This window comes from Strongylocentrotus purpuratus, unplaced genomic scaffold (genome assembly GCF_000002235.5).
Source record: "Strongylocentrotus purpuratus isolate Spur 01 unplaced genomic scaffold, Spur_5.0 spur5_scaffold_13, whole genome shotgun sequence".
NCBI lineage: Eukaryota > Metazoa > Echinodermata > Echinoidea > Camarodonta > Strongylocentrotidae > Strongylocentrotus > Strongylocentrotus purpuratus.
Window position 1 is genome coordinate 10335006 of NW_022145598.1, and position 26313 is coordinate 10361318.

The following is a 26313-nucleotide window of genomic DNA, read 5'->3' on the forward strand; positions in this document are numbered from 1 at the left end:
ATTATTTATTGTTCGCTTTTTTGGCGCGCCTCGTGGTATTGCATCGTTAACGATGATCTGGTGAAAGAGCTTATATACCCCTACCTCCTAATGCGTGATCTATAATAGTGCATGATGGAAGGGGAAAAATGGGGAAATATGGATACAGAGAGAACAAAATAGATGAAAGTTCACTCGTTTTTTTTCCTTCAATTAAATTGTAGCAGACTATACAAAGTTTGATTTGATGGTGTATGTAATGTATTGTTGTAGTCCGTAGGGGGTACATAGGGTGGTGAACTAACTTTGAAAAGTGGAGAGAGAGAGAGAGAGAGAGAGAGAGAGAGAGGGAGAGAGAGAGAGAGAGAGAGAGAGAGAGAGAGTTAGAGAGAGAGGGGGAGAGGGGTAAGAAAGTTACTACCTGTCAGTTATTATATACCACGCCACACAACTGGTACCGACAAATATCAATGCCACCACCAGAAGCATAACACCGGCCATCTTCGTCAATTCTTTCACCACCAGTAGTATCTTCACCACCACCATCACTACTGTCACCATCATCATCACAGCTCTCACCACCACAACCAACACAAACCAGTAGCACCACCACCACCACCAGTATTACACGGCTAACCCCAATATCCACACAATCATCATCGGCAAATCACCCACAACACCGCAACACTGGTATCAACCCCACTCACATTATCGTTACCATCCCCACTACCACCACACATTACCACCACCACCACCACCATCCCCACGACCACCACCATCTCCACTATAACCACCACAACCACCACCATCATCATCACTCATGAACGTGGTGGTGGCGGTGGTTGATCGGGTGTGGTGGTAATGGCACAGTGGTGACGTTGGTGATGGTGGTGGTTGTAATGGGGGTGGTTGTAATGAAAGTGGTGGCTATGGGGCTTGCAATAGTGATAGTGGTGGCGATGGTTGTAGTGGTGGTAAGCGACTATATGCCCACCCCCCTCCAAATTAGAGCCTCCTGAATACACCATAGCTATAGGACACTAGAAGTAAAAGAGAAACCGGCATCATTTGCAATTTCATTGTTCAACTTGGTTGAAAATAGGTGTAGCAGAGGAGTGACCCATAACGTTTAAAAAGTTTTGTTGGGAATCGAAACTTGGTCAGGGTTATAAGACCGAGGTCAGGCCTGTTATAGACATAATATAAATATTGATAAACTTAGTTTTAACAAATGAAACCCGTAGACAATACAGACAAAAACACAAAAATACTATCTAATGCAGATATAGGCTATAAGTTCTAATATGAAGAGTGTTGATGGTTTTTTCCTCTTTCTTTTTTTTATTAATTTGTAACCCCCCCCCCCCGCATCTCTATCTCTCTCTCTCTCTCTCGTTCGTCTCTCACTCATAATTATGTAGTATTATGGATAATTCATGTTCATGATAGCAGAATTATGAACTTGTTACAACCATCAGATATGCTAATATCCTGTCCACGAAAAGAGGGGCGTCGTACGGTATGAATTTGCATGTTTTAAACGGTTTTGCTGATAATAAAAGGCGTTCATAATGTCTGTTTGGATGTGCCCATAAATCATAACACTGTTTCAAAACAAGCACATGAAATGTATTTTGTTGCGAGGCTGTGTATGATGGTGTATCCAAAACAAAACCTCGAGGAGTCATCGAAAACAGCAAAAGGAGTCCTTGCACGATCCAAGCCTTTTGACCTACCCTTGACCTTGATCGCGGGACCAGACATGTTCTGAAACCCATCCTGTTTCCCGCTGGCCTAAATTTGGTTCGGGTCAAAACCAAAATAAGGTTTCAAACCTATTCTATGCAAATCAGCTAACTTTCCGGTTGGGCAAGGTAACGAGCATATTCATAGCTATTTCATCGTTTTTGTCTCTGCATAATTGATAATGTGGCAGTGACATAGCTACAAGAAGAGAATACACGGGATGGGGTGGGAGGCGGAGAAAGAGAGAGAGAGAGAGGAAGAAGAAGAGAGAGAAACAAAGGAAAGAAAAAAGGGGAAGAGAGAATTAGAAAGATAGAAAGAAAAGAAAGATACGTAGAGAGAGAGCGAGAGAAAGAGGGAGAGAGAGAGAGAGAGAGGGGGAAAGGGGGAGGGGGGGGGGGGATAAAATCAAGAGAAAAAAATAGGGAGAAAGAAAGAAAGATAGATCGATAGATATTAAATAGGTATAATATATAGGCCTATAATTATATAGAGAGAGAAAGAGAGAGAGAGAGAGAGAGAGAGAGAGGTGAATAAGGGTGTAAAGAACATCCCTCCAACACCCCCTTCCCTTTTCTCGATGAGCCCCTTTTTAATGTTGCATATTAAGATCGAAATATGCTTCCCCCTCTCCACCCCCCCCCCTTCAACAAGCTTGTCCCTTAATGCCTGGATATAGGGTTATGTCACAGCTTTGATTTTATAGTTCAGTTGTACTTTTTTTACCGAACAAAATATTATCGTTGTAATCCATGTTTCACAGACGAGTGCTAATGTAAAGAGGGGATTTTGAGCCACTTAACTCGCATGTTTACAAGAGAAAGAAAACTATAAATTAAAAGATAGGATGGATGTAGATAAGCAATGGTTCCGTTAATGATTTAATTAGTTGGAAATGTTTGTCAGAGCTATTTTTATCGATAAATTTGAATTGCGACAATTTTTTCCTCACATCTTTATCGTCACCAATGACCTATCAATCATTTATTCCTTTTTTAATAATCATTAGATCGAGCAATTAAACAAAAATAACATTGTTGATGCCAATGCAACACCAAATATCTTATCACGTTAATCTACGGATAAGTCAAATAAATCAATCATTCATTCAATCAATTAATCTTTCATTAATTCATTCATTAATTCAATCGTTATATCAATCGGTCTTCCAATCATTCAATCAATCTTTCATTCATTCATTAATTTAATCTTTCAATCAATCATTCATTTAATCAATCCATCTTTCATTCATTCAATCAATCAATCTTTCATTCATTCAATCTTTCAATCAATCTTTCATTCATTCATTCATTCATTCAATCAATCTTTCATTCATTCATTAATTCAATCGTTATATCAATCGGTCTTCCAATCAATCAATCTTTCATTCATTCATTCATTCATTCAATCAATCTTTAATTCATTCATTAATTCAATCGTTATATCAATCGGTCTTCCAATCAATCAACCTTTCATTCATTCATTCATTCAATCAATCTTTCATTTATTCATTTATTCAATCGTTATATCAATCGGTTTTCCAATCATTCAATCAATCAACCAATCTGTTATTCATTAACTCAATATTTCAGTCAATTGATCCTTCAATCAATCAATCAGTAAATGAATAAATTATTCACTCGCTAGCTCCATAAATCAGTCATTCAATCACCCAACCAATCATTAATTCATTAACTCAATCTTTCATTCAATCAATCAATCAACCAATCATTTATTCATTAACTCAATCGTTCAATCAATCAATCCTCCCATCATTCAGTCAATAAATAAATAAATAAATAATTATAATAATAATAATATTGGCATTTATATAGCGCTCTTACAGACATACATGTGTATCACAGCGCTCTTCAACATATTATTATTACCCCGGTCATCGGATTCAGGCTTACCCGCACACAAGGTATGCACATTCTCCACTCCCTGGGGAGCATTCCAGCCAGTCGCCATTTTACAAGCGCCACTTGCTAATCAAACCACATTAGCTTTCGTATCCTACCGGGTACCCATTTAACACCTGGGTGGAGAGTGGCAAATGTAGATCAATGTCTTGCCAAAGGACATTAGTGCCACGGCGGGACTTGAACCGCGGACCTTGTGATCCACAGTCCGGTGACTTATCCACTCGCTCAATAAATCAGTCATTCAATCAATTAATAAATAAATTTTTCATTCGCTCGCTCAATAAATCAACCAATCTTTAAATCAGTAACTCAATCTTTCAGTCAATCGATCCTCCAATCAATAAATCAGTAAATGAATTAATCATTTACTCGCTAGCTCAATCAATCAACCAATCTTTCAATCTTCCTATCATTCAATGAATAATCCATTCTCTTGCTCTTTCACTCAAGCAAGCAAGCACTCAATCAATCAATAAATCGATCCTCCAATCATTCAATCACAATAAATGAATCATTCACTCGCTAGCCCAATAAATCAATCAACCAATCTTTCAATGAATAATCCATTCTCTTGTTCGCTCAAAAAAAATCAATCACTCAAGCAAGCAAGCACTCAATCAATCAATCGATCGATCCTCCAATCAATAAATGAATAAATAATTCATTCGTTCAAGTACTCACTCAAACAACCAATCTTTCAATCCTTCTATCAATCAATGAATAATTCATTCACTTGTTCGCTCAAAAAATTAATCATTCAAGCAAGCAAGCACTCACTCAATCAATCAATCAATCAATCGATCCTCCAATCATTCAATCAATATATTATTCACTCGTTCAATCAATCGCTCAAGCACTCGCTCAATCAATCATTCAATCAATCGCTCAAGCACTCACTCAAACAATCAGTTCAATTAATCAATCAACCAATCATGCAACGTCTCGATCAATCATCGTCAACAACTTATCCATATTAAATAAGGCAAAAACGTCAGACAAATATTCTTCAGTGTACATTTTATCGTCATATTTTATTGCAGATAGGCCTATACATTCATAACATAAACAAAAATACAAACAGCACAATAATAACTGAATATAATTATGATATATCGTTTTTGCGAGATTGCAAGATACCTCAATACCTGAATGAGGTTTGAATAATCAAGTACACTCCAAACTTGGAAATATCCTTCATAAATAAAGAGAAAACGTCATAAATAATATGGCTGGTAATAATCATATGCGCTCTGTTGGCATTCAAAGTTAAACTTTGCGGCTTCATTATTTTCATCTTCATCCGTATTTCATCTATCGGAATCGGGTTTAATAGAATGTATCTTTTCCAGCGATCTCCTAAAGTCTGCTTATCTAAAGCACACTTCACTAAATAATCTCGACCCACCTGCAATCCAGCACCATTCATTAATTGCCTCAATTTGTCATAGGACGAATCATTTCAAAGCATTAAACATAATAATTTGCAAAATCAAAGCCTCAACTGTCAACAATAATATTGCAAATACAGGAGTTGTAATCATTTCTTGACAAAATACAAATTTATCATATTATCAACGTTACTTCGTGAACAATTTGTTGTTAATAATAATCAACAAAACTTCTTCCTACAGCTAGGGAAAAAAACTCAAATGTCGAATACCCGGCGGTCGTTATTAAAACTAAAAATAAGAATCATTTCCTAAAATAAGTTGTCTACTAATTGCGGAAAGGAAAATGTGCAGCAATATAGACTATATTATGTACATTTACACAATCTTCCAGTCCTTACATTAACTACAAAATATCTATCAAAATGCTAGCCTGAGCATCTTTTACTATGTATCTATAACTTGTTCCTACAAAATCGACGACAGGCGTCTACGAATCTACTTCAGTTAGATAAAGGCACGGTGCTTCAATCTAATTTGGCGTGAGAACAAAATGGCGACCGCTTCAAAACGCATATATTTGGTTAAGCTTTGCAATCTAAAAAAAAACAACAAATAATTTTCAAAGGAATGGTCATGCTTCACCTATAGAAGTAAATCATTAAACATGTTTTAATTTATTTTTCCAGGATTTTTTTTAGGATAGAACACCCTGATTAGCACGAATGCTTGTTGTTTTCTTCAATCGTGGTCCACAAAACGTTCATGTAAAAAGTAGTTGTTGACTGACAGTCTGACACTACTTTTTAAGAAATAAATAAAATGCTTATCAAAATCCAACAATATAGGAGTTATGTAATAAACCCTGTGAAACATCTTATCTTTAATGATCTTGATTTTCATTTTCTTTTCTACTTTACATAAATTGCAATAACACAATGTGCTGTTGAGTTTCTCTCTCTTGAGTTTTTTTCTTTACGCATATTTCACTTTGTTCTGAATAAACTTAGGATTAATTTACTCCTCTCACAAAAAGATAAAATTGCATTATTCTCATAGAATAATAAATATGAACTAAATCAATCTGTAATGTAACTACTTTCGTTACTACTACTTCTCTAAACTACTGCTTAACTACCTATAAAATATATATATCTTTGTATGAAACCTAGGCTATGCATATTCAGGACTCGTGATGTTTTAAACTGACCAAAATATATATAGAAACAAATATTTCTCATATAAATATATTTATAACATGTAGAAATAATGTCACAGTGGTACACAATAAGTTGATATTTGGTCAACGACATCAATAGCATTGCAAAAATATGTTGATGCACAAGATTTGCAACAACAAAACAAAACAGTGTTTTTCCCCGACTAAAACAAATAAAGCTACGACATACATTAGCAAGGTGTCATTTTGTAAATGAAACAACAACAAAAATCCAGACAAATCACACAATAATGAAATGGGGGTAATTTAAGAAAAGAAAAGTACAACATCGAGCATCAAAGGAAGAAAACACTGATGCATTCAAACTGCACAAGACGTCTTTTTCAGAACCAGAAGAGGATTAACTCTGTGTAAAAGTATATGAGTTAACATACTTCTGGCTCTAAACAGACCTTAATGGTTAACAATAATGCAGGGATCAGAGAACTGAACAAAAAAGATTTTAAGAGAGGAAAGAGTAGGAAAAAAAAACAATATCGAATTAAAATGATACACTAATCACACCATGACTAATTAAGGACATTTCAGTCAGGCTAGAAGAAAAAAAAGAAAGAAAGAAAAGCACACTGAAAGAAAACAGTGATATTTCAAGGGGAAATGTTCCCCTAATGTTGCATGCATGCACTTAAAATCACGTTAACTAAATCAGCTTTTGAAAAGGTTTGACAAGTGAGATTTTAAATACGGTGGATTAAAACTTTAATCATACTAGTTACAACCTTCGTTGTGTTGGCTTCAGCATGAGGTGTATGTCTCCTTTTTTGAAATAAAAATTCTCAGTCTCAACAAAGACTTGAATAGCCTTTGCCAGAGTCTAAGATGATTATCCGTTTCTAGATTACAATCATTTGTTGGTAATTTTTTGTTTTATGACTGAAATGTGGTCACAGTATGAATCAGCAGTATCATTTTAAAATGAGGAAAAGAATAGTATATTCTAGGAAAGAAAAATCCACACGGTCATAACATAAAACCATGCATATATAAACAGAAAATAGAAACACAGACTTCACAGACATAAAAAAACATGATCACGGGCTGAAAAAAAAATCGTGATCACAGGTTGAAAAAAAAATTGACACTCAGTTTTCATAAGGGATGCTTGTTATAGGAATATCAAGCAATGAAAGGGGAACAAAACACTGATCGATCGTTGGAATTTTACCGTTTTCGTGTCTATATGCTGTACATGTCCAAGATTATGGAGAAATAGAAAAAATGGAAAGAAAGAGAGTTATTAGCATTATGATCAATTAACATTCACAATTTCACATACACAATCATAGAGGTTCTTTTTGTATAAAGGAAAATGATAGATATAATTCGATAATTGGAGGTATTTCAGAAAAACATGCCAATTTAAATCATTCGTTGCACATCTCGATAACAAATGGGATGCAAAGGAATTTTGGTCCGTCATTGGTAATTATTTCAAGACCTCAAAATGGAAAAAACAAATTGTCTTTGGTTTCGCAACCTTTCTTCACAGAAGTCATAACAATAATATTTTTTCTGGCATAAGCTGCAAAATCGTATTTACAGACGGTAGGCTAAGCCAAACTGAAAAGTTCCTGATCTTTCATCTTTTAGGGATTATCATACAACTGAAACCTTGAGGTCTACTACTAAGATTTCCTGCTCTCCTTCAAAGACCACAGTATGATAAGGTAATTTGGTGTTGATTTCCCCCGTACCTTTGAGCGATTTGAAGTCCTGAATGTCTTTCTCGCTTGAAGGGAGTGGTGGTTTTTCGTAATATTTTTCCTTGTCCTCCTCCTTTTTGTGAGGCATGCAATGTCCCATGTAGGATAAGATCACGGGCAGGAGCATGAGTCCGTGGTAGGCTCCGAAAATCATGACGAGGAACAGCGTCTTGAAGAAGATGCGAAAGACGTAGACAGGCGCCGTCGACAGGACGGAGATTGCGAGGATCGATGACAGCGCTCCTTGAAGGATGGGCATGCCGAGAGCTCGCAATGCTGAAATGGCGCGATCATTCGGTTTGTCCTTTGGCGCGATGACGAACGCGTACGTGATGTGCGCGGAGAAGTCCACGCTGAATCCTATGCAGAGGATAATGTTTAGCATAGAGATAGGGTCAAGTGGGACGTCCCAGAGTGACATGTACCCTATGACCCCTGTATCTATGGAGACGACACAGAATGTTACCCATAATGCACAGACAGGATGAGGTATCATCACCAAGGCAACGAAAAACATGCACGCTATCGCGATACCTAGAGTTTGGAGGGTGTTTGGCAATACCCCAATGTATTGATCGTAAACAATAAATGCTGGGTTGAATACTGTGAGATTAAAGTCGCTAGCTTCGGCAATGTCCCGAGCCTCGATCATCATGTCACCCTCTCGAGTTGTGTTCATCATATCCTTTGACATGACAAGGAAACGTGACGCATCAATGTCTGTTGCTACACCATTCTCATCCTTCCTAAATTTAATATCCAACGAATACTGCTTAAACATTGGTTGCGTCAAGAACTGATTTTGCAGGACGGTAACAAAAGTTGTTTTATCCACCTCTGTCGTGCCTACGGCCTGTTGCAGAAACATCAGGTACATGCGCAACCACGATTCCGTCAACTGCATCCCGTAGATGTAGTCGCTCTCCTCGAATGTTTGCGTCAGGTCCTCGATCTTCTGCTGCGTCTCAGGGTTCCAGTATTCCACGTCGTCCTGCATGATGATGCTGACGACGGGGCCGTACCTCTTGAAGTACTCGTCTTCATAGCTGTAGTAGACGAACGCCGGTGAGTCGTCTCGGGCCAGGCTGTTCAGCTGCAGCCCCTGCGTGATGTGGAAGAGACCGTAGATGGCGCCGGCCAGGTACCCCAGGTACGTCAGGACGATCAGGATCTTGCAGGGGCTCTTCATGATGAAGGGTCCAAACTGTTCCCCGAAGAACTTCATGATGCCGTGCTCCATGTCAGCGGCCTTGGTCCGGGTCGTCTTGGAGACGCCTCCCGCGCAGAAGATCTGGTAGAACTTGTTTGGCGCTTCCTCCCTAGGCACAACCTAGACAGATAAATGGAAAATAATCACTAAATGAAAGGAGATGTACTACAGAGTAGCAGTCAGTCTAAAAAGTACTGAAAGGATGGTTGAGCAAATCTCACGCTTCCATAGAAAAACATTTCAAAACTTTTAAAGGGTTACCGGTACTTTTAGGTCTCTGCACATACAATGGCTACCAAAAAAAGAATTGTCCAAATTACCATGTTCACTTTGGGTCATGACCTTTTATTCATTCTTGGACCCTCACATCGGCTCCTCACTTAGAGCCGCAACCCTACCTCTATCCCTTTAAAGCCCCATTGTACCACTTGTAGCTACTTGCTCCCTCTACATAGCAAACAATGCCTAAGTGGTGACCATTGGTATCCCCATGATCCTCTCTTTGTTATGTTAATTGAGAGCTGGGTTGATGAGATAGCCACCTGTCAGTGACCATGCAGAGAGGTCTAATGGGACCCTATTTCTTTCTCACCTTCTTGCATGCATAGCAATGCATATTGTTGGCCTCCCTCTCTCCGATGTAGGCCATGCAGGCTCCAAAGAACGACAGCTGGTAGAAATAGACGAAGAGCATGGCCACGCCCGCGTAGATACAGAAGGTCCTCACCCCGGGCAGGGAGGTGGTGGCACCGATGATGAAGGCGAGCATGTCCGTCAGGTTGGTGATGGTGATGGAGACGGCAGCCTCAGAGAAGGTGCGTGCCATGCGCTCCTCGGTGGGGACGTAGATGCTGAGCTGACGCCACCCGGCGATCATGATGAACATGTTGTCGACTCCAACACCTGGGGGAATGAGAAAGAACGCAAATATGAATAATTTTACTGACATACTGTAAGAACAAAGCATTTATTCAAATTTTGGTGAGCTACTGTGGTATGGGGAGACAATGTGAATATTATTTCATTGTCTTCAACCCCTGATATACACTTAAGAGGACTATTCTATTATTTGTTCATGTAACAGACGACTCAAAAGAAAATGAGGAGATCAAATATTACTACACTTTAGTAAAAGGTGAAGGAATTTTGACAATAACTGAGGATGATAACTATATATTAGGAAATACGAAACTCAGTGGAAGAAATGAGAAAAATGCTTCGTTAACTTGTGACACTAAAGACTAGATCATGCTCGACTGAGTCTTAATGATGATGAATGAAGTCATGAGGAAAATAAAATAAACCTACCAAGGACAAGGAAGGGCATGAGTGAGACAATCTCGTTGAACTTGAGCCCGCAGTAGCTGAGAAGTCCGACGGCTGAGATGACTGCAAACACCGCCGACAAGACCCCAAGGAACCCTAACCACGGCTTACTCAGAACCCAGTCCCTCATGATGCAGGAGAGAACAGCAAAGATGATCATCATGCAAAACGTGGCGGCAAAGCGCGGAACGATATGGATGCTGGCCTCTGTGATCTCGTGCGAGAGGGAGCGAGATGTGCTCCGTGCCAGCTTAATGTGCTTCATCTCCAGAGCGGATTTCTCGATGAGCTTGTCGAAGACCTTCTCCCAGTCCTCGGCCAGGTGGTCCTTCTCTTTGGTGCCTGTGGAGAGTGTGTAGATCAGTAGCACGTTCTCTGCGCTTTCGACGACGTCGGTGTCGTCGACGAATTTGACACCACCAAGGTTGGGACCGATGAAGAGAGGATACTGTGGGGTTTCGAAGTACGGGTAGGTCAGGTTGATATGGTCAAACATGGCTACGTTCTCGCGGTAGATCGACATGATGTTGTTGTCCAAGCAGCGTCCGAGCCACTTCATGCAGAGGGTGTCGTAGTTATCCAGGGTTCCGTTGTCGTGGAGACTGATGGTCCGGATCTTCTCGTCCAGCTTCACGATCTCCTCGAACATCTCCTGCTTCATGATGTTGTCGCCCTCTGCTGGCAGGATGATCAGTCGTCCACGTCGGATGAAGAGGTCGAGCTCGCGATTCGGCAGAAACTCCTCCCCCTCGTCTCCAGTCATGAAGAGCTCCTTCGTCGTTGCGCGATCGTCGCGGCTCTGGCTGTTCTCCGGGGTGAAGAGGTACTCCACGTTATCGTCGATGACGAAATGCGTAAATCCCGTCATCAAGAACGTCACCATGGCGAGCGGTACGAGCAAGAAGATAAGCCGGTGCTTGTGCACCTGGCGTCCAAGTTTGTAGAACACGCCGCTGATGCAGCGATCAACGCAGTCAAACTTGGCCATGACGCTGAGTGATTGGTAATCAAGACAAATAATTCACAGAAGTTGAAATGATGGCTTTAAGTGTGTCACCTTTCCCCTCGTGAGGCGTAGTTGGAATGTAGCATTTGAGTTTGGTCTGGTAGTTGGTGATGATGCAAATGATTTGAGGGTCAACAAGATCTGTGTCAAGATAAAACCAAACAAAAATTGATTAAAATCTAAAATCAACAGCGTGAAAGATCTTCTACACAACCAAATGAGATACTCCCACTTTTATATGTAAGAATTTCTTTCCTTTGACTTGCAGGGGCATTTGAATCAATACAATTCTTGTTCTGTTTTGTTTTACCTTTATTTCAGTTTTGTTTGTTTTTTGCTTTGAAAAAAATCTCAAACCAATAGAGGGGGAGACAAGAAAAGGGTGCAATATCCTATTAAAACTGTAGTCAATTAAATTAGGGAATCCATAACAATTCTCTGACTGAATATTTTCATTTAATTATCACCTCCCCCCACCCCCCCCCCCCCCCCCCAAACACTTATTAGATCTAATCCAGGTTATTGAAACTCGAGCCCCCTTTTACTAAATATACTATTTACAAGAGACATGTCAAATGAACATGAATCACAATTCAGACTATTAATCCCTTCTGATCCACTTGCCTTCTCCAATCTTTTTCAAGAAGGTATTATATTGAAATCATGACTAAGCCGACCACAGAGATCAAACTACACGAACAGGCAGTCACAGCCAGGATGAGCCTCATTTCTTCCCTCAACTTAATCATTCATATTTCCTTCTTGAAAGGCCAGCCAGGCAGCCAGGCATCTCTTCATTTCCCCAGCCACAACAAAGCGGGTGAACAAACTTTCCCTCATACATATTCATGCAGCACAGCCCCAGCCCCAGCCCCAGCCCCCACCCCCTTCATCAATATTCATTAAGCAAGAGAAGTCCTCATGGATATGTATCAGAGTTTCCCACTTCTGGAAGCTGATTGGCTGATGGGGCTAGGCAACCAGCAATCACTTTCTCTGATTTGCTGGCTGGCGAGGGTTCATATGGGTCAACAAACTTTGGCAGCAACAGCAGCTGTAAGCCTCACAAGGGACTGTGACTTCATCTCTTGGTTTGATAAACAATGAACAAAGATTTCTAATATTAATCACATTTTTTGTACAATTTTGTCTCATAATAAAATCTGAGTCTGAGAAAAAAGCAACAACCAACAACAACTAAAAATCCAAAATAATGGTAATAAGGTATAGATAACATCTTTATTAACACAATTGGAATTCTTTGCTGCCATAATCCCTTTCTCAATAAGTCATCATCTTGAATATGAACCGAACATGAACCTGAATTTGCAGCTTCAGTTCACAAGTTGAAATACAAAGAAGAAAAAAAATCAATCAAATGATTGAAACTTGAAAGTACCACTTGGAAATTAAAGATGAACCATGTCTTTTCAACAGCTGAAATATTAAAGAAGGAAAGGCAATCCTTAGAGAAATATATATATTTTTTAATAACAATTATTTGGCCCTAATAAATGCATGTCCCCGACTGGACATGAATTGAGTGTACACATGACTATCTATACACAATCTCTCATACACAGTAGGCCCTACAAGTACACACATTACAATGGATGCTGGGGAGAAATACAACACACCTAAAACCCATTAATATTGTAATATTGTCCCCCATTACGATGGGAATATATTACATATTTCTCAATGTCGACCAAACTTTCGGGTAGGACGCCATGTGGTGCATTTGCGTAAGCGGAAACGCTTGAGCGAGAAAATCAATAATTACGTGGTACTATTATAAATTTATAGACAATTCCATCTTTTTTCCCTCTGATATTTGATGAATGTACGCACATAGAATATTGTATGACGAACACAGCTGTTTGCTTGCTTGCACCCCCCTCTCTTTCTCTCTCCCTCTGCCTATAAATGTAATGTCTATGCACATTGTTTTCTGTCAGAAGTGTGTGCATCCCTCTTTCTTCTCTCTCTCTCTCTCTCTCACATTCTCTCTCTCTCTCTTTCCATTTTATACAACCTACATCTTTGTCTATAAGTCTATTATCATCTTTAAATGAATAAGTTTATGAAATAATGATATTTTGTTGGTTTTCAAGCTTTCTTTTGTCAATTTGTCTCTTTGTATTTTTCATCAAACCTCTACTAACAGCACAATCGTGGCATATACGTTTGGGTTAGTTTTCCAATTAGACGTGTTTCATAACTCGATCCATGAAAAGGGTGGAGTCTAATTCTATTGTCTAAATCCTAATGTCATGAAAATATACAGAAACTAAGGCACAACGACCCGCAAAAATCTGCGCCTTTATTCACTCGAGTGATTTCCCACAAAGTCTGTTTTTTGAGATCAAACCAAGCATGTGTCATGCTATTATTCATGCCATTATTGTTATTTAATCCAAAATTTAGACAGGAGGCACAAAAAGAGGAACATTTCTGCCAATTCAGCTCGATGTTCATGGCTTATAAGCAGCTTTTGATGAAGGTGAATAGAAAACAGTTATGTATTTAAGCAAGGTGAGACTGATTTAAGGCATGACTTACTTTTTCACCATAAAAATATGGGGCCCTCCCCTCTCTCTCTCTCTCTCTCTCTTACATCATGGACCAACTACAACATGCTTACACTCTCTCTCTACTGGTATGTCCACCTATATTATCAGTTACTTCCCCCTTAGTTTTTCTCCTTGACACTGTATTTTGGTATCAGTATACAAGGTGTTTTTCAGTCATCAGGTTCAATATCTGCTTTTTATCTGAATGTAGGAAATGACTAACATCTGTATGTACCTCCCCCGCTGTGCTTAGTCAGGAAAAACAGATTTAGCAAAACACAAGCACCTTTATACATTGAAACTAAAGTTGGAAGTTTAAGGAACTTTTTAGCTTGACCGAACAAAACATGAACTTGATTTACCAAGAAATGTGTCATGCCGCAAAACCAATTTCTGTCAAGTTTTTCTCTTTTGTTTCCATGGAGCCCGATTTGTCCAACATCATGAGATGCTTCTTACAAATACAATACTTGTTGTTTGCGACCCAACATTAATTTGCTCAGGCAAAGTTTGCTGTGCTTTAGGAACATAATTAATGCCCAGGTGAGCGTTAGGGTTAATTTTAGGATGAGGGTTATATTCAGGCCTTATATAATTTTATATGGTTGCAATTTGCTTTTCAATTAGGTTTAGGTTTAGGGTTAAGGCAAGGTGTAGAATCTAGTCCAGAAATTAGAAATTCCATTAGTGAGGGGAATTGATTGTGGAGCAATAGTCGATGGAGCGTTGTTCATAGACCCTATTCACTATCAGTTCTTTACAGTTACAGGTCATTCAGACCTGTACATGATCAGACTCAGAGCAGGGATATGTGAGTTTATATCCCTGCTCAGAGGTAGATAAATGGAACAGTTTTGAAATTGAAAGAGACTGTTAGGAGAGCACTTTTTCCCCATCGGTAAATGCAAACAATAGCCGTCTGACCCCATTCACCTAGACCAGGGATTCGTGACAACATGTGACACTCTTCGGGTGTGATGTGGCCTCCGAACTTTGTTAAGGTTTGTGAAGGACGTACTTCAGCAGAATTGGCAAGGGCATTACAGGCTGTCGTTTTCATGACACATTCAAGAACCCATGAACCTGTGGCGATTGTGACAAACAGGCCAAACAGGCCATTGCCAAATGCGCTCAAGAACTTATTTCGAGACGTTGCGCTTCTGTTCTTCCAGGGTTGCACAGGGCGATCCAAGTTATTGGGAGGGGGCGAGGGGGATTTGCAAAAAATAACTGTGATCTTGATATTGTGAATTTATTATAGCTTCAAGATGCGAGTATCCAACCTTAAAAAAGGCCCCCTTGATACACAGATGGGTGAGGTGTAGTATATCCCATAACCATGAGACACAATGGCACTTTTCCTCACTTATTTCATCCAAAAATGAATTATCTTGATATAATGACTATCAATTAATGATGTTACTTTCTGGCATCATTACCATTAGTCATACTGAGTTCAGGAAAAATGTCATTCATGGAACAACTATATAAATAAATGTCACAACGCGGAGACCAAAAGGAATAGAGGTGAAAGATAGAACTTTGGAATACTAATAGAAGGCAATGCCTGGCGAGAGGCTAGTAATAATACCAGCTAGATGCCTCGCATAGCTTGCATACTGGCCGAGGTTTTGCCATTGACTGTCAATATAGATTGGTGTGAATCTGGAACAAGATATGGGGGCAGCTAGCATCACATTGGCATCTATCAAATGGCATGCAAATTAAGTTTGAATAGAACTAGGTAAGCAGACCTACATGTACAGAAACAGTACACTAAACAAAGGTTTCAGAGATCACTGCAGCAGGGTGCTAAATGAACAAGATAGGGCCCAGAAGTTTACCTTGGGGTAATGTCAGGGTTTTGTTTTATTCAGGAGTCTTTGCGTCATCAAGCCTATGTAGATACATGGGAATACAATACAGGTTAAGTGAGCTTGAAAGAAGAAGAGTATGTGTGCGTAAGCGAAAGACAAACCACAGATCTTGTAACAGGTTCATGGATAGACCCTCAGAGAAAGAAATGGTGAAGTCGGAGGGTAAACGATGGACAGAAGGCAGATAATGGAATATTTAACTTCATGCAGGAATATATGTATCAAGTCCCTAGTTGCTTAGCGTAAAAGTAGGCTTTCTGGCTCTGAGCATGACAATGTTGCTACACAAAGTATTGACAGTGGAGACGAGACGGGGATAGATAGAGATAAGAGAAAAGAGGGGAAGAGAAGGTGTGAGGCAAGGAGGGGGCCCCCCCCCCCCCCAATATTGCATATACACCTATAAAATGAATGTCGGTTCTTTTTCATTTAACTATCATCACATTTCTTTCAATTCATAAGCATAAAAGGTCTTTCCTCTCCCACACTGTTTTCCAAGTGATAAAGCTTTGTCCAAATTGAAACCAGATCAACCTCACCAAAATAGGAAACAATGCGTGTAGTGGGATTCAAGAACAAGGATCTGTTGTTCAGTTCTTACTGGCTTTCCATTTTCTTGGAGATCAAAACCAGACACAAAGTCAGCCTCTTTCTAATAAATAAACCAGCCGTGAACTCGCGCACCTCTGCCCACAACCAGAATCTAAAATCGGCACTGAACTTTAGAGAGATCACAGTGGGAGTTGTCCAGAATTTACAGCCAGCAACCTGGCTTTAGTTAAATGAATGCCAATGCATTCAATTTCTTCACTGATCGTGACCCTGAAATTGGCAACGTGTTCAAACTTGGAATGAACCCTCTCGCTCCCGACAGTAGGCCAGACATGAATTAAGTCGAGCAACTGGATCAGGTTTCCTTCAACTTTTTTTAAAAACCAAAATGATGATCCCTCTTGGCAGAACTTCAGACGACAACCGAGTACCAGATTGATATCTTTTCAAAAATGAATACTGGTGCAGAACGTATGCTAAAAAAATGTTTAGACTTCCATCTATTCTGTCCTACTACTACCTATTATTCAAGGAGATAAAATATAGACTTTTCAATCCACAATAGCCAATATTGGCAAAGAAAGTGTCAAATAATCTTTTAAAGATTAAATAAATTGTCATTGTTACTGATTTCAAAGGCACTTTTATATATCATTAGATATCATTAGATATCATTAGATATCGCTTCTACAGCTGGCGTTAAGTTACTGCTAAAAATGACAGGGTATGATCGTTCTTGAAAAAGTATTTGTCTGTCTCTGCACTAATCCTGTCTCCACAGCTATCCATTGTTGCCAAGGAAAACAACAAAGTTAAACCCTAATGCGGCTCACATGATAAGCTGGGTCATGTGACTCATTTGGAACCTTTAAATACAAGTGTCAGGTGATTAGGTCAATGCAATGACTAACCTCGCGGACATGGAATAACTTTCTTCAGTTAATTTAGAGGCTATGCAATCTTGTTGCAGTAAGAAGCAATACAAAAATATAGAAAAAATTAGAAACCATCCAAGAAAGAGAGAGAAAGAGAAAGAAAGTGAGAGAAAGAGAAAGAAAGAGAGAAAGAAAGAGAGAGAAAGAACGAGAGAGAGAGATAGGAATCAATAAGTATCAAAATTGTCTAAATAAACAAGTAAATGACAGAAAGGGTAATACGACCGTGGCAAAAGGCCTACTAAAGTATAGGCCTAGATCCATAGACTACATACTTTGAAAATAATTTATATTTCTCATTGAAAATAGTCTCATATCCGCCAAATGAATGTCAATACACTTTTACATCAAAGTGTAAAGCCCTATACATGTGTATTAATAATCAAATATAATTAACAAGAAAAGGTTTGTTCATATCCTGTGGTTTTGAAGAAGAAAAAAATCAGGAAACGAAAATCATAAATTTTAACCACACTCCAAACATCATAAGTTTTGGTCCGTTGAACAGGATATTGCTATACAAGCAACATATCCAAAGAACAGAAAACGAAAAGAAATAACAAGCCAAATTTGACCTCCAGGCTCCACGTTTTGCTTAGAATCCGGGAAGAACGGTTGTGATATTACAGTTAATAAAAAGGATAAAATGATGCAAAGGTCTACTCAGTGCCTGGTACTTCATTAATTTGAATAAAAACTTGGGCTTTGTAAAAAAAAAAAAAAAAAAAAAAAAAAAAAAAAAAAAAACTTTGAGATTAATTGTATCTCCTTTGATAAATTATTAAACGTTACAATAAATATTTAATGTGTTTTGCTTAACATTACAGATAGATACAATGCATGGTAAGATACAATAAAATTGCAGGAAGATTGGGAATACAATAGATTTTAATGTTTATAATTATAGGGCCAAAGCTGATATTCTGAGCACGATTTTAATCTATCTCAATCTCTTATCTCCATGTCACCCTTTACAGTTGAAGCTCCATAAAATGAAAATATAGATTGGAATGTTTTGGATAAAAGAGGAATAATGTTTACTAAATTATTAACTTTAATCTCGTCTATGCCAGAATACATTTTCTTCGAAGTTCTCTATGCACCCGTGGCTTTCGCTGCAATACCATCTCCAGCCAGGTGAACAAACTTTTTGCCTTATGAATTATTCAACGGCATGACTTTCCTCGGTACGTGTCTGCGTCAGCAAGTCTTGGGTGAACAAACTTTCGCTATATGAATTATTCATCAGTAGGACTTTCCATGGTGTCTACGTCAGCAAGCCTTGGGTGAACAAACTTTTCATCTCATGCATACTCATACCAGGGGCTGTCCCTGAGCTGATCTGACCAGCCAACCAAATCATGTCCTCTGGCGCACTCATGCATTATGCATAACATTGAGACAGGCCGCGCAATGCAGCGGTTCACAACCAGTTCGACAAACTTTGCCGTTTCCTCAGCTCTAGCTCTCTCTCTCTCTCTCTCTCTATCTCTCTCTCTCACTTTCCACCGCAAACGATCCGTTTTGGAAGAACAAAAGAGTCTGTGACGGAATTTCTTTCACTCGCTAAATGCAACACTCAATAATTATGCACGAAGATTCACGTATTGTACACAATATACATCCATAGCAAAAAAGCTATTTCAGTACAGTTTCATAATTTACATCAGCCATATCGTGTGGTTTCCCCATCACTGGCTCTCAATCGTTTTAGCATCTCATGCGGGGGAGTAGTATTTCGAAATAAATAAATATAAAACTACTAGTAATCTACGCTATGCAAGATATTTGTCAATGAAAGGCATTAATGAAAATGAATAACGCTTAATAATGTGAATGCCGGTTGATGAAAAGGAAGAAGAAAAATAATTGTTTAATTTACTCAGTAAAATCCACTAAAGAACAAGACAAGTTCTTCTTAATATCATTGCTGAAAATGGGGCCCAGAAAGAGAAAAAAACACATACAATTTGGACAGAAAAGAGGAACAATTAAAGCTAAAACGACTAACAAGTTTGCGGTACCAATTATGCCTTAGTCCGCCATATACATTCACATACATGTACACTGCATATTTAGATATTAAAAAAAGGCGGGAAAATGTTAAACAATTTCGCCCCATAATTACTCAAAACGATTCTCCCAACACACTGTACGATTATGGACAAAATAATGACTAGGTTGTGTTTAGTTCCGACTCATCCGGAAATGTGCTACTTTCTAAATTCCAATAAAATGTCTTATCTTGAACCATGGACCCTGCTTGAACACAGTGCTGGTATAATTATTGCGCAACAGACAGAAAAATACTGGTAATGAGGGGCCGTGCATGTTGTTATAAAATATCTTGAATGGCTTTCTTCGACCCATTGTTAACCTTTCTTGACAAACAAAGCTGTTTGTTTAGAGACCTGTAAAATTCCTTTGCGTACAGCTGATCAATGTTTATCTTCTTGTCTTACCGCGAGCTGAATATCACCTTCTTGTAATGTAAGGAGACCTCTCTCTCTCTGCTACTGCAAAGTTCCTATACGGAGCCCCCCCCCCCCTTCCAGTCCCATACAACTGGCAACATTTTGGGTGATTTATTGATGGTAAGAAAGTTCACAGGGTACCCTTCTTTTGTTCTGCTATAAATCGAGGAATACTCTGCAAGAAATAGAGAAGAAAACCCCCCAAAAGGACGGAGTTTTCCTGAAAAAGTGAAATTAAGAATACAAATAACCCCGGGGGGGGGGGGGGGGTCCTTGATATTGTCAGACATGTATAGATGCTAAGCAACATGCTTAACTGCCAATTCTAATGGTCTCTAAAAACTCGGGGTTCGTGATGAAACTTTCTCTCTCTCACATCATTTGAGCAATTTACCATCCAATTATCGCTTCATGCGATGTTAGCCTTCTGCCGTTATCACTTTCGGAAGCGTTATTTATCAGCTGCGTGGGAAAAGGGCCATACAAATTAAGGTTCTAACCTTTTGCATTGTATGCAAAAGGCTAAAAGCTGTAACAAACAAAAGTTGAGTTGACTCACATGGTAACTTTTGTGAACACAAAAGAATTTAACGGACTCGGGGAAAACCGCGCTGTAAAAAACGGCCTTTCAGATGAGGCGGAAAAATCCCGGAGAAAAGTTCTTTTTGTGTCGAAATGTTTTTCTTTTGAGCGGTCATGCTGTGCAAATGTTGGTAATTACAAGAAAAAGTATGAAATTGTTTGCCTTTTATTTTCTTTATCATACTAGACTAGAGCCCGAGGTACCGGACTCCCCAGAAACTAGACGTCTGATGTAGAAATCACACAAACAATATCAACCACAAAACTTTTCAAATTGCCGAAACTTTAAAGGTTTGTCAGTATCCATTTAATGACGTGATCATCTCAAATTGTCAATAAATAGATGATCTAAGATGAACCGTCATCATATAAAATCTGCAGAAAGTTCGGTAGATTCTTGAAACCACCATCTTGATAAAATGCTTTCAACACTTTTCCATTTTTTAATCTCGGCTTATCCAGCATGCGCATGCCTGTCTATTCTCTAGAACGGGCTTGCAGTGCCTCCAAATACAACTTTACCATGCATAATAGGCAAATAATATCGATTCGTATTGAGAAAAAGCAGATCTATCTATGTGTAGAATAATCTACAATTACAAAGGCGGCGTAAAATCAATAGAATACTGAATAGAACTTTAGAAAACCTTTGAATATCTTGTAAACACACAAAGGTTCTACACCCATGTCTAAAGATTTACATTCACTCCAAAAATCGATAAGCCTATTACTTGGCGATATACATAAACGCCTTCTTCCTGTACCAGATAATGATGATGATGATGATAATGATACAAATATTATAACTTAATATGTTCTTATCACTATTTTAACCTAGTCTTATGTCTGGCTGGCTGGAAGATGAAAAAGAGAAGCTCCAAGATGTATATATCACACATTAAGTGTTATCTTGCTTACAATACGTTTTAATAAACATTATTAAACTAAAAACACAGAAAGAAAACAAATAGCAAATTCTTAAAATTGTTAATACTAGCACCATAACCCCATCGTGATAAACAAACTGTGAATATGCATTTGTCAGCATCAGCAATAAAACAATGGGAATGACAAAACAATTATTAGTCTTAAACAGAAATTAATAATGATGGTTGCCCCCAAACTCACCCTCAGATTCCTATGATTTCGGCCAGTCTAGTAACAAAAAAAATACCGGTTATCGGCTTTTTCCCTGCAAGCACAGCCAGTATTTCATCAGATGTTGGCTCCAAAAATTGCGTGGTCCTTGTTTTACGCCAGCTATTCAGATACTGGTGTTTCACTTTTCCCTCCACAGTTTACAACCGCATCACATGCATCAAGCCAGGGAAAGCAGATGTGGCTGGGTCGACAAACTTTTCGTTTCCGATTACATCATGTCTATTCATCAGTAGATGTATGAATATTCATGTAATCAGCGCCGTAGGCAGAACAACGGATAGAATCGCACGCACGACACACACACACACTCACTCACTCAAATACCGAGTAGTCTGCAACCGCAGACTCTAATTTGACACTCTACCATAATATAAAAAGCCTTGAGCAGAGCCTAGATAATTATGTCAGTCTCTTTGACAGGACCAGCTAAAAATAGAGTCTACTGTAGTATCATCGTGCAGACAGTCAGACACTGATTCGTACAACGACTTACTAGAGTATGTGCCTGCAAACTACATACAGAGTTGCATTGTGATTACGTGGAAAGTCTTTTGCGATATTTACATACAGCACCATGTGCAGCTGCAGTAAATCGGGTCGACAAACTTTGCAAGCTCCGCCTTCCCTGCTCATAAATATTCATAACTTTCTTCTCCCACGTAAACGTGTAATTACGCCTCGCGGTGAGAAGGCCAACAAACTTTGCCTCATGTTTATTCAAAAATCTAGAGCAACCGAGAATGACTAACAATTTCGTCTGACAAAATAATAAGGGGGTTCCTCGATGCTGGCAAAAGATGGAGGGATAACACTTGGCTAGAAATTATATATTTACATTGACCCACACGACATGGCCTACATGGAATCATAGACATTACCATCAATCTTTATTTTGGGGTAGATGGGTTTTTTCAAGACTGGACAAACTGACTTTCTAATTAGCAATATTAAATGTCCATTTCACATACGGGTGGGACGCAAAATTTCTCCAAAAAATAATGATCTATGCACATGTATATAATTATAAACAAAATCGAAATGCACTACGTGAATGAGACGGGGACTAGACTCCGAATAACATAAAAACACCAAGATTCAGACAGCCGAAATTGTCAGCAATTTCAATATATTGTTGTGCAGTAATTTTGTAAAAGAAGAAGCTGAAGTGAACTGCTATGAATAGATACATTATGTAACAAAAGGGGATATTACAATGCTTAGAATGCTATTAAGTGACAACCCTATAATGTAGAGGATTGTTTTTTTTCATTTTTTTCACTAGAATGTGATAGAAGTAATTAGATGGAAGCGCAGAATCATCCTCCCAGCCCGAAAAACGATACGAAACGGAGAAGCACATCTTTCTCTCGACAGTGTCGGCATTACGTTCTTCGTGCTTGAGTGGAGGGTCGACAAACTTTCCCTCATGAATATTCATGTCATGATGAAGAGTCTGTAAGAAGCAGTACACAATCATGACAGAAGGATAGACAAACTTTCTCTGATCAATATTTTTATTTTTGTATTTATGTCTCTCTAATTACTCACAAGAAATGAGTTATTTCGAGAACAAGAACCGGCTATTTTGGAAAACCAAGTAGAAACAAACAATCGTTAAACAGCCAGAATATTTGGGAAATTGTTCGTGTCATTACGATTAGGCACGTAACAAAGGTTCATTGCATTTAGTTCATTCATAAAACTTGTATGATCTGAGTGACCTATACTTAATATTCATTAAATAAAAGTGCACCCAAATGCACACAGGACTTCACAATGTAAAAGAAAAACATACAATATAAAATAGAATGCATAAAACATACAAAAGACAGTAAAATACATAAAACATACTAATACAGAGTAAATACATGTATTATGATCAGGACCACAAGTTGCTTATAAATCATTAATCGTGTTTGAGTGAAGGGTCGACAAACTTTCTCTTATGAATATTCATGAAGTAAAGAGTCTGCGAGATGCAGTATATGGCAGAAGGATGGACAAACTTTCTCTAATCAATATTCACTCAAACAATATTTTTCGAAAACAAGAACCAGATATCTTGGAAAACCAAGTAGAAAAAAACAAATATGTATTTTTGTGTAACAACTAGACTCTTTAGAAAATTGTTCGTATCATCAGGCACATTACCAACGACCATTGCATTTAGTTAATTCATAAAACTTGAATGATCTAAGTGACATACTCTTATTCATAAAAAAGTGTACCCAAATGCCCACATTAGTTCACAATGTAAAGCAAAACATGCAATAGAAAATGGAATACATAAAACATACGAAATACAAAGCAAACATATGGTCATAAATAGGATCCCCACAAAAAACATATATAAATGTAATTCAGAATAAGAATAAAAACAATTGTTATCAAATTGAAATGGTGAGAACGATTTCCAGATTTTCCACAAAGATAGGCCACCATACAGCATTTTATTTCAGACACCCCCTCCCCTTCTCTCTCTCCCTCCCCCCCCCCTCTCACTCTCTCTCTTATAAAGAAATATTGGAATACACTTAACCAGAGAGAGAGAGAGAGAGAGAGAGAGAGAGAGAGAGAATAGTTCTGATGTATTAATGTATGGATAAATGTATTACGTTAGTATATGCACGACGTTCGGCATTCAACTCCATAAGTTAATTCCACGGAAGAAGGGAGGAAAATCCGTAAATAATATGGACAACCTGATAATGTTGCCCTTCTTATTTCATTTAAAGCACAATTACTGTACAATTAAAGCACCAAAATCAATAACATTCTCCTAATAACATAGCCGCCATTCGAGGCCTTCAATCCACACACGTATGTAGTACTGCATGTAGGACAAATTGGAAAATAATATGCACGACGGTTCCCTACGCCATCGTTCCCATGACTACGCTTATTGATGCGAGCCTCTGATGAGGGGGCGGAGCGAGAAGGCGCAATGGAGTACGTACTTGAACGTAACGTTGAGATGGTTTGTCCCGATGCTGGTGCAACCATCTGCGATGGCCATGCATCTATTCATAGAGATTGGCGCTCGAATTATAATCTCGTGAATATTCATGAGGAAAACGGGTGAACAAACTTTCGGATGTTTGGTTGGAAATGCGATGCATGCAATAAAGCTCCGATGCTCGTTCCCTTCATGTTTTTCACATTGATATAATACATTAATTTATCTATAAGCAAATGATACAATTTGGAAAGCCTCTAAATATTCGAAAGGTTTTCCCGACATAGCAACAACAACAGGAATTAAAAGCAGAATTTGGATTTGAGAAGCTCACATCACTTGAATGCATTACTAAGAAATATGTTTTGGCGGAAAATCTTGATTATTCCATCTATTTTATACACCATCATTGCATTTATTGCAGTGGAAAATATTATTGTCCGATTCATGTATAAAGGTGTAATTTTGTAACACACTAGGTTTTCGGGTGATCCTCGTGCTTGTATAGCCTATGCTACTTGCTCCTATGGAAGTAGGTTTGGGCATGCATCTATACATGATGAACTGATGCAGGCGAGATCTTAAATTATAATAATGTATGAATATTCATGATAACGACGGGTGAACAAACTTCCACATCATTCCACTGTCTGTGGGTGGAGTGTGCGTCTGAGTGACACGGAGAGAACAATTTATAAAATTAATAAAGCTCTTCTTCTTCCTTTTTTCAGTCGTTACCATTTATATTTGGATAATTTCATGACAAGGAATGACTGAAAACCATATTTTCCTTGTTGACTTCTGAAATTAAAATCAAGATTTGTTTTCCCCACTGGAAATTCAATAGTATAGTTGGCAATGGACAGATGCATGCAAAAGCACCAGCTATACAAACACGAGCGAAAGGGAAATGGCATGTGTATATAAATAAATACGAGTAAAAAAATATTTGCATATTCATGAGATGGGTGAACAAACTTTTGGAAGCCACATGTCTCGCCTCAAGGAAATTGCTTGAACCAGTGTATGAAGTTCTAGTATATTGAAATATGCAGGTAAATTTGCATAATCATGAGGGAAACCGGTCAACAAACTTTAGGAAGATACTGCCCACTTGCGGAGCAACATCATTCTAGTACCAGTATTAATGTGTAAAAACATAATTCATGCAGTATAATTTGCGTATTCATGAGGGAAATGGGTGAACAAACTTTAAGAAGACACTGTATTGATGTTGCTGAATTGCGATACAACACAGGCTAATACAAGTGAGATGTGAAAAAACATCAGTGAAATTCTAAATTAACATATTCATGAGGGATATGGGTGAACAAACTTTGAGAAGACACTTGCTCTTGCTGACTTGACTATGTGATGCAATATCAAATAGTACAGTAGTAAAGCCTATACATGTACGATGTGAAAGGGTTTATCTCAAAGAAAGACAGTCGTTGCGCAATATAGCAACACCTTCATTATAGCAAGCATCCGTATTAAAGAGAAAGCAAATTTCTACCGTTTCATTCAATTCAATTTGTAGACTTGTTTCTGCCAATACTTAACAGACGACACATTCAGTCAATTCTACTCCATTTTAAAAATAACAAAACCAATCACGACGGAATAATAGCAAATTCTATCATCCTTTCTTAACCATTTCTCCGTTTCATTCCATTTAGT

The 26313-nt window shown here is 38.4% G+C and overlaps 1 protein-coding gene across 1 annotated transcript; it reads right to left on the bottom strand.

Annotated features, from left to right (window-relative positions):
- Positions 1-6947: 6947 nt before the first annotated feature.
- Positions 6948-21880, bottom strand: LOC115922986 (patched domain-containing protein 3-like). Its single transcript, XM_030982882.1, has 5 exons — positions 21645-21880; positions 10500-11664; positions 9784-10094; positions 7973-9311; positions 6948-7461 (listed from the first exon to the last, which is right to left on the bottom strand). Exons 2-5 carry the CDS (start codon positions 11503-11505, stop codon positions 7361-7363), a joined length of 2757 nt encoding a protein of 918 aa, XP_030838742.1. The 5' UTR covers positions 11506-11664; positions 21645-21880; the 3' UTR covers positions 6948-7360.
- Positions 21881-26313: the final 4433 nt, after the last annotated feature.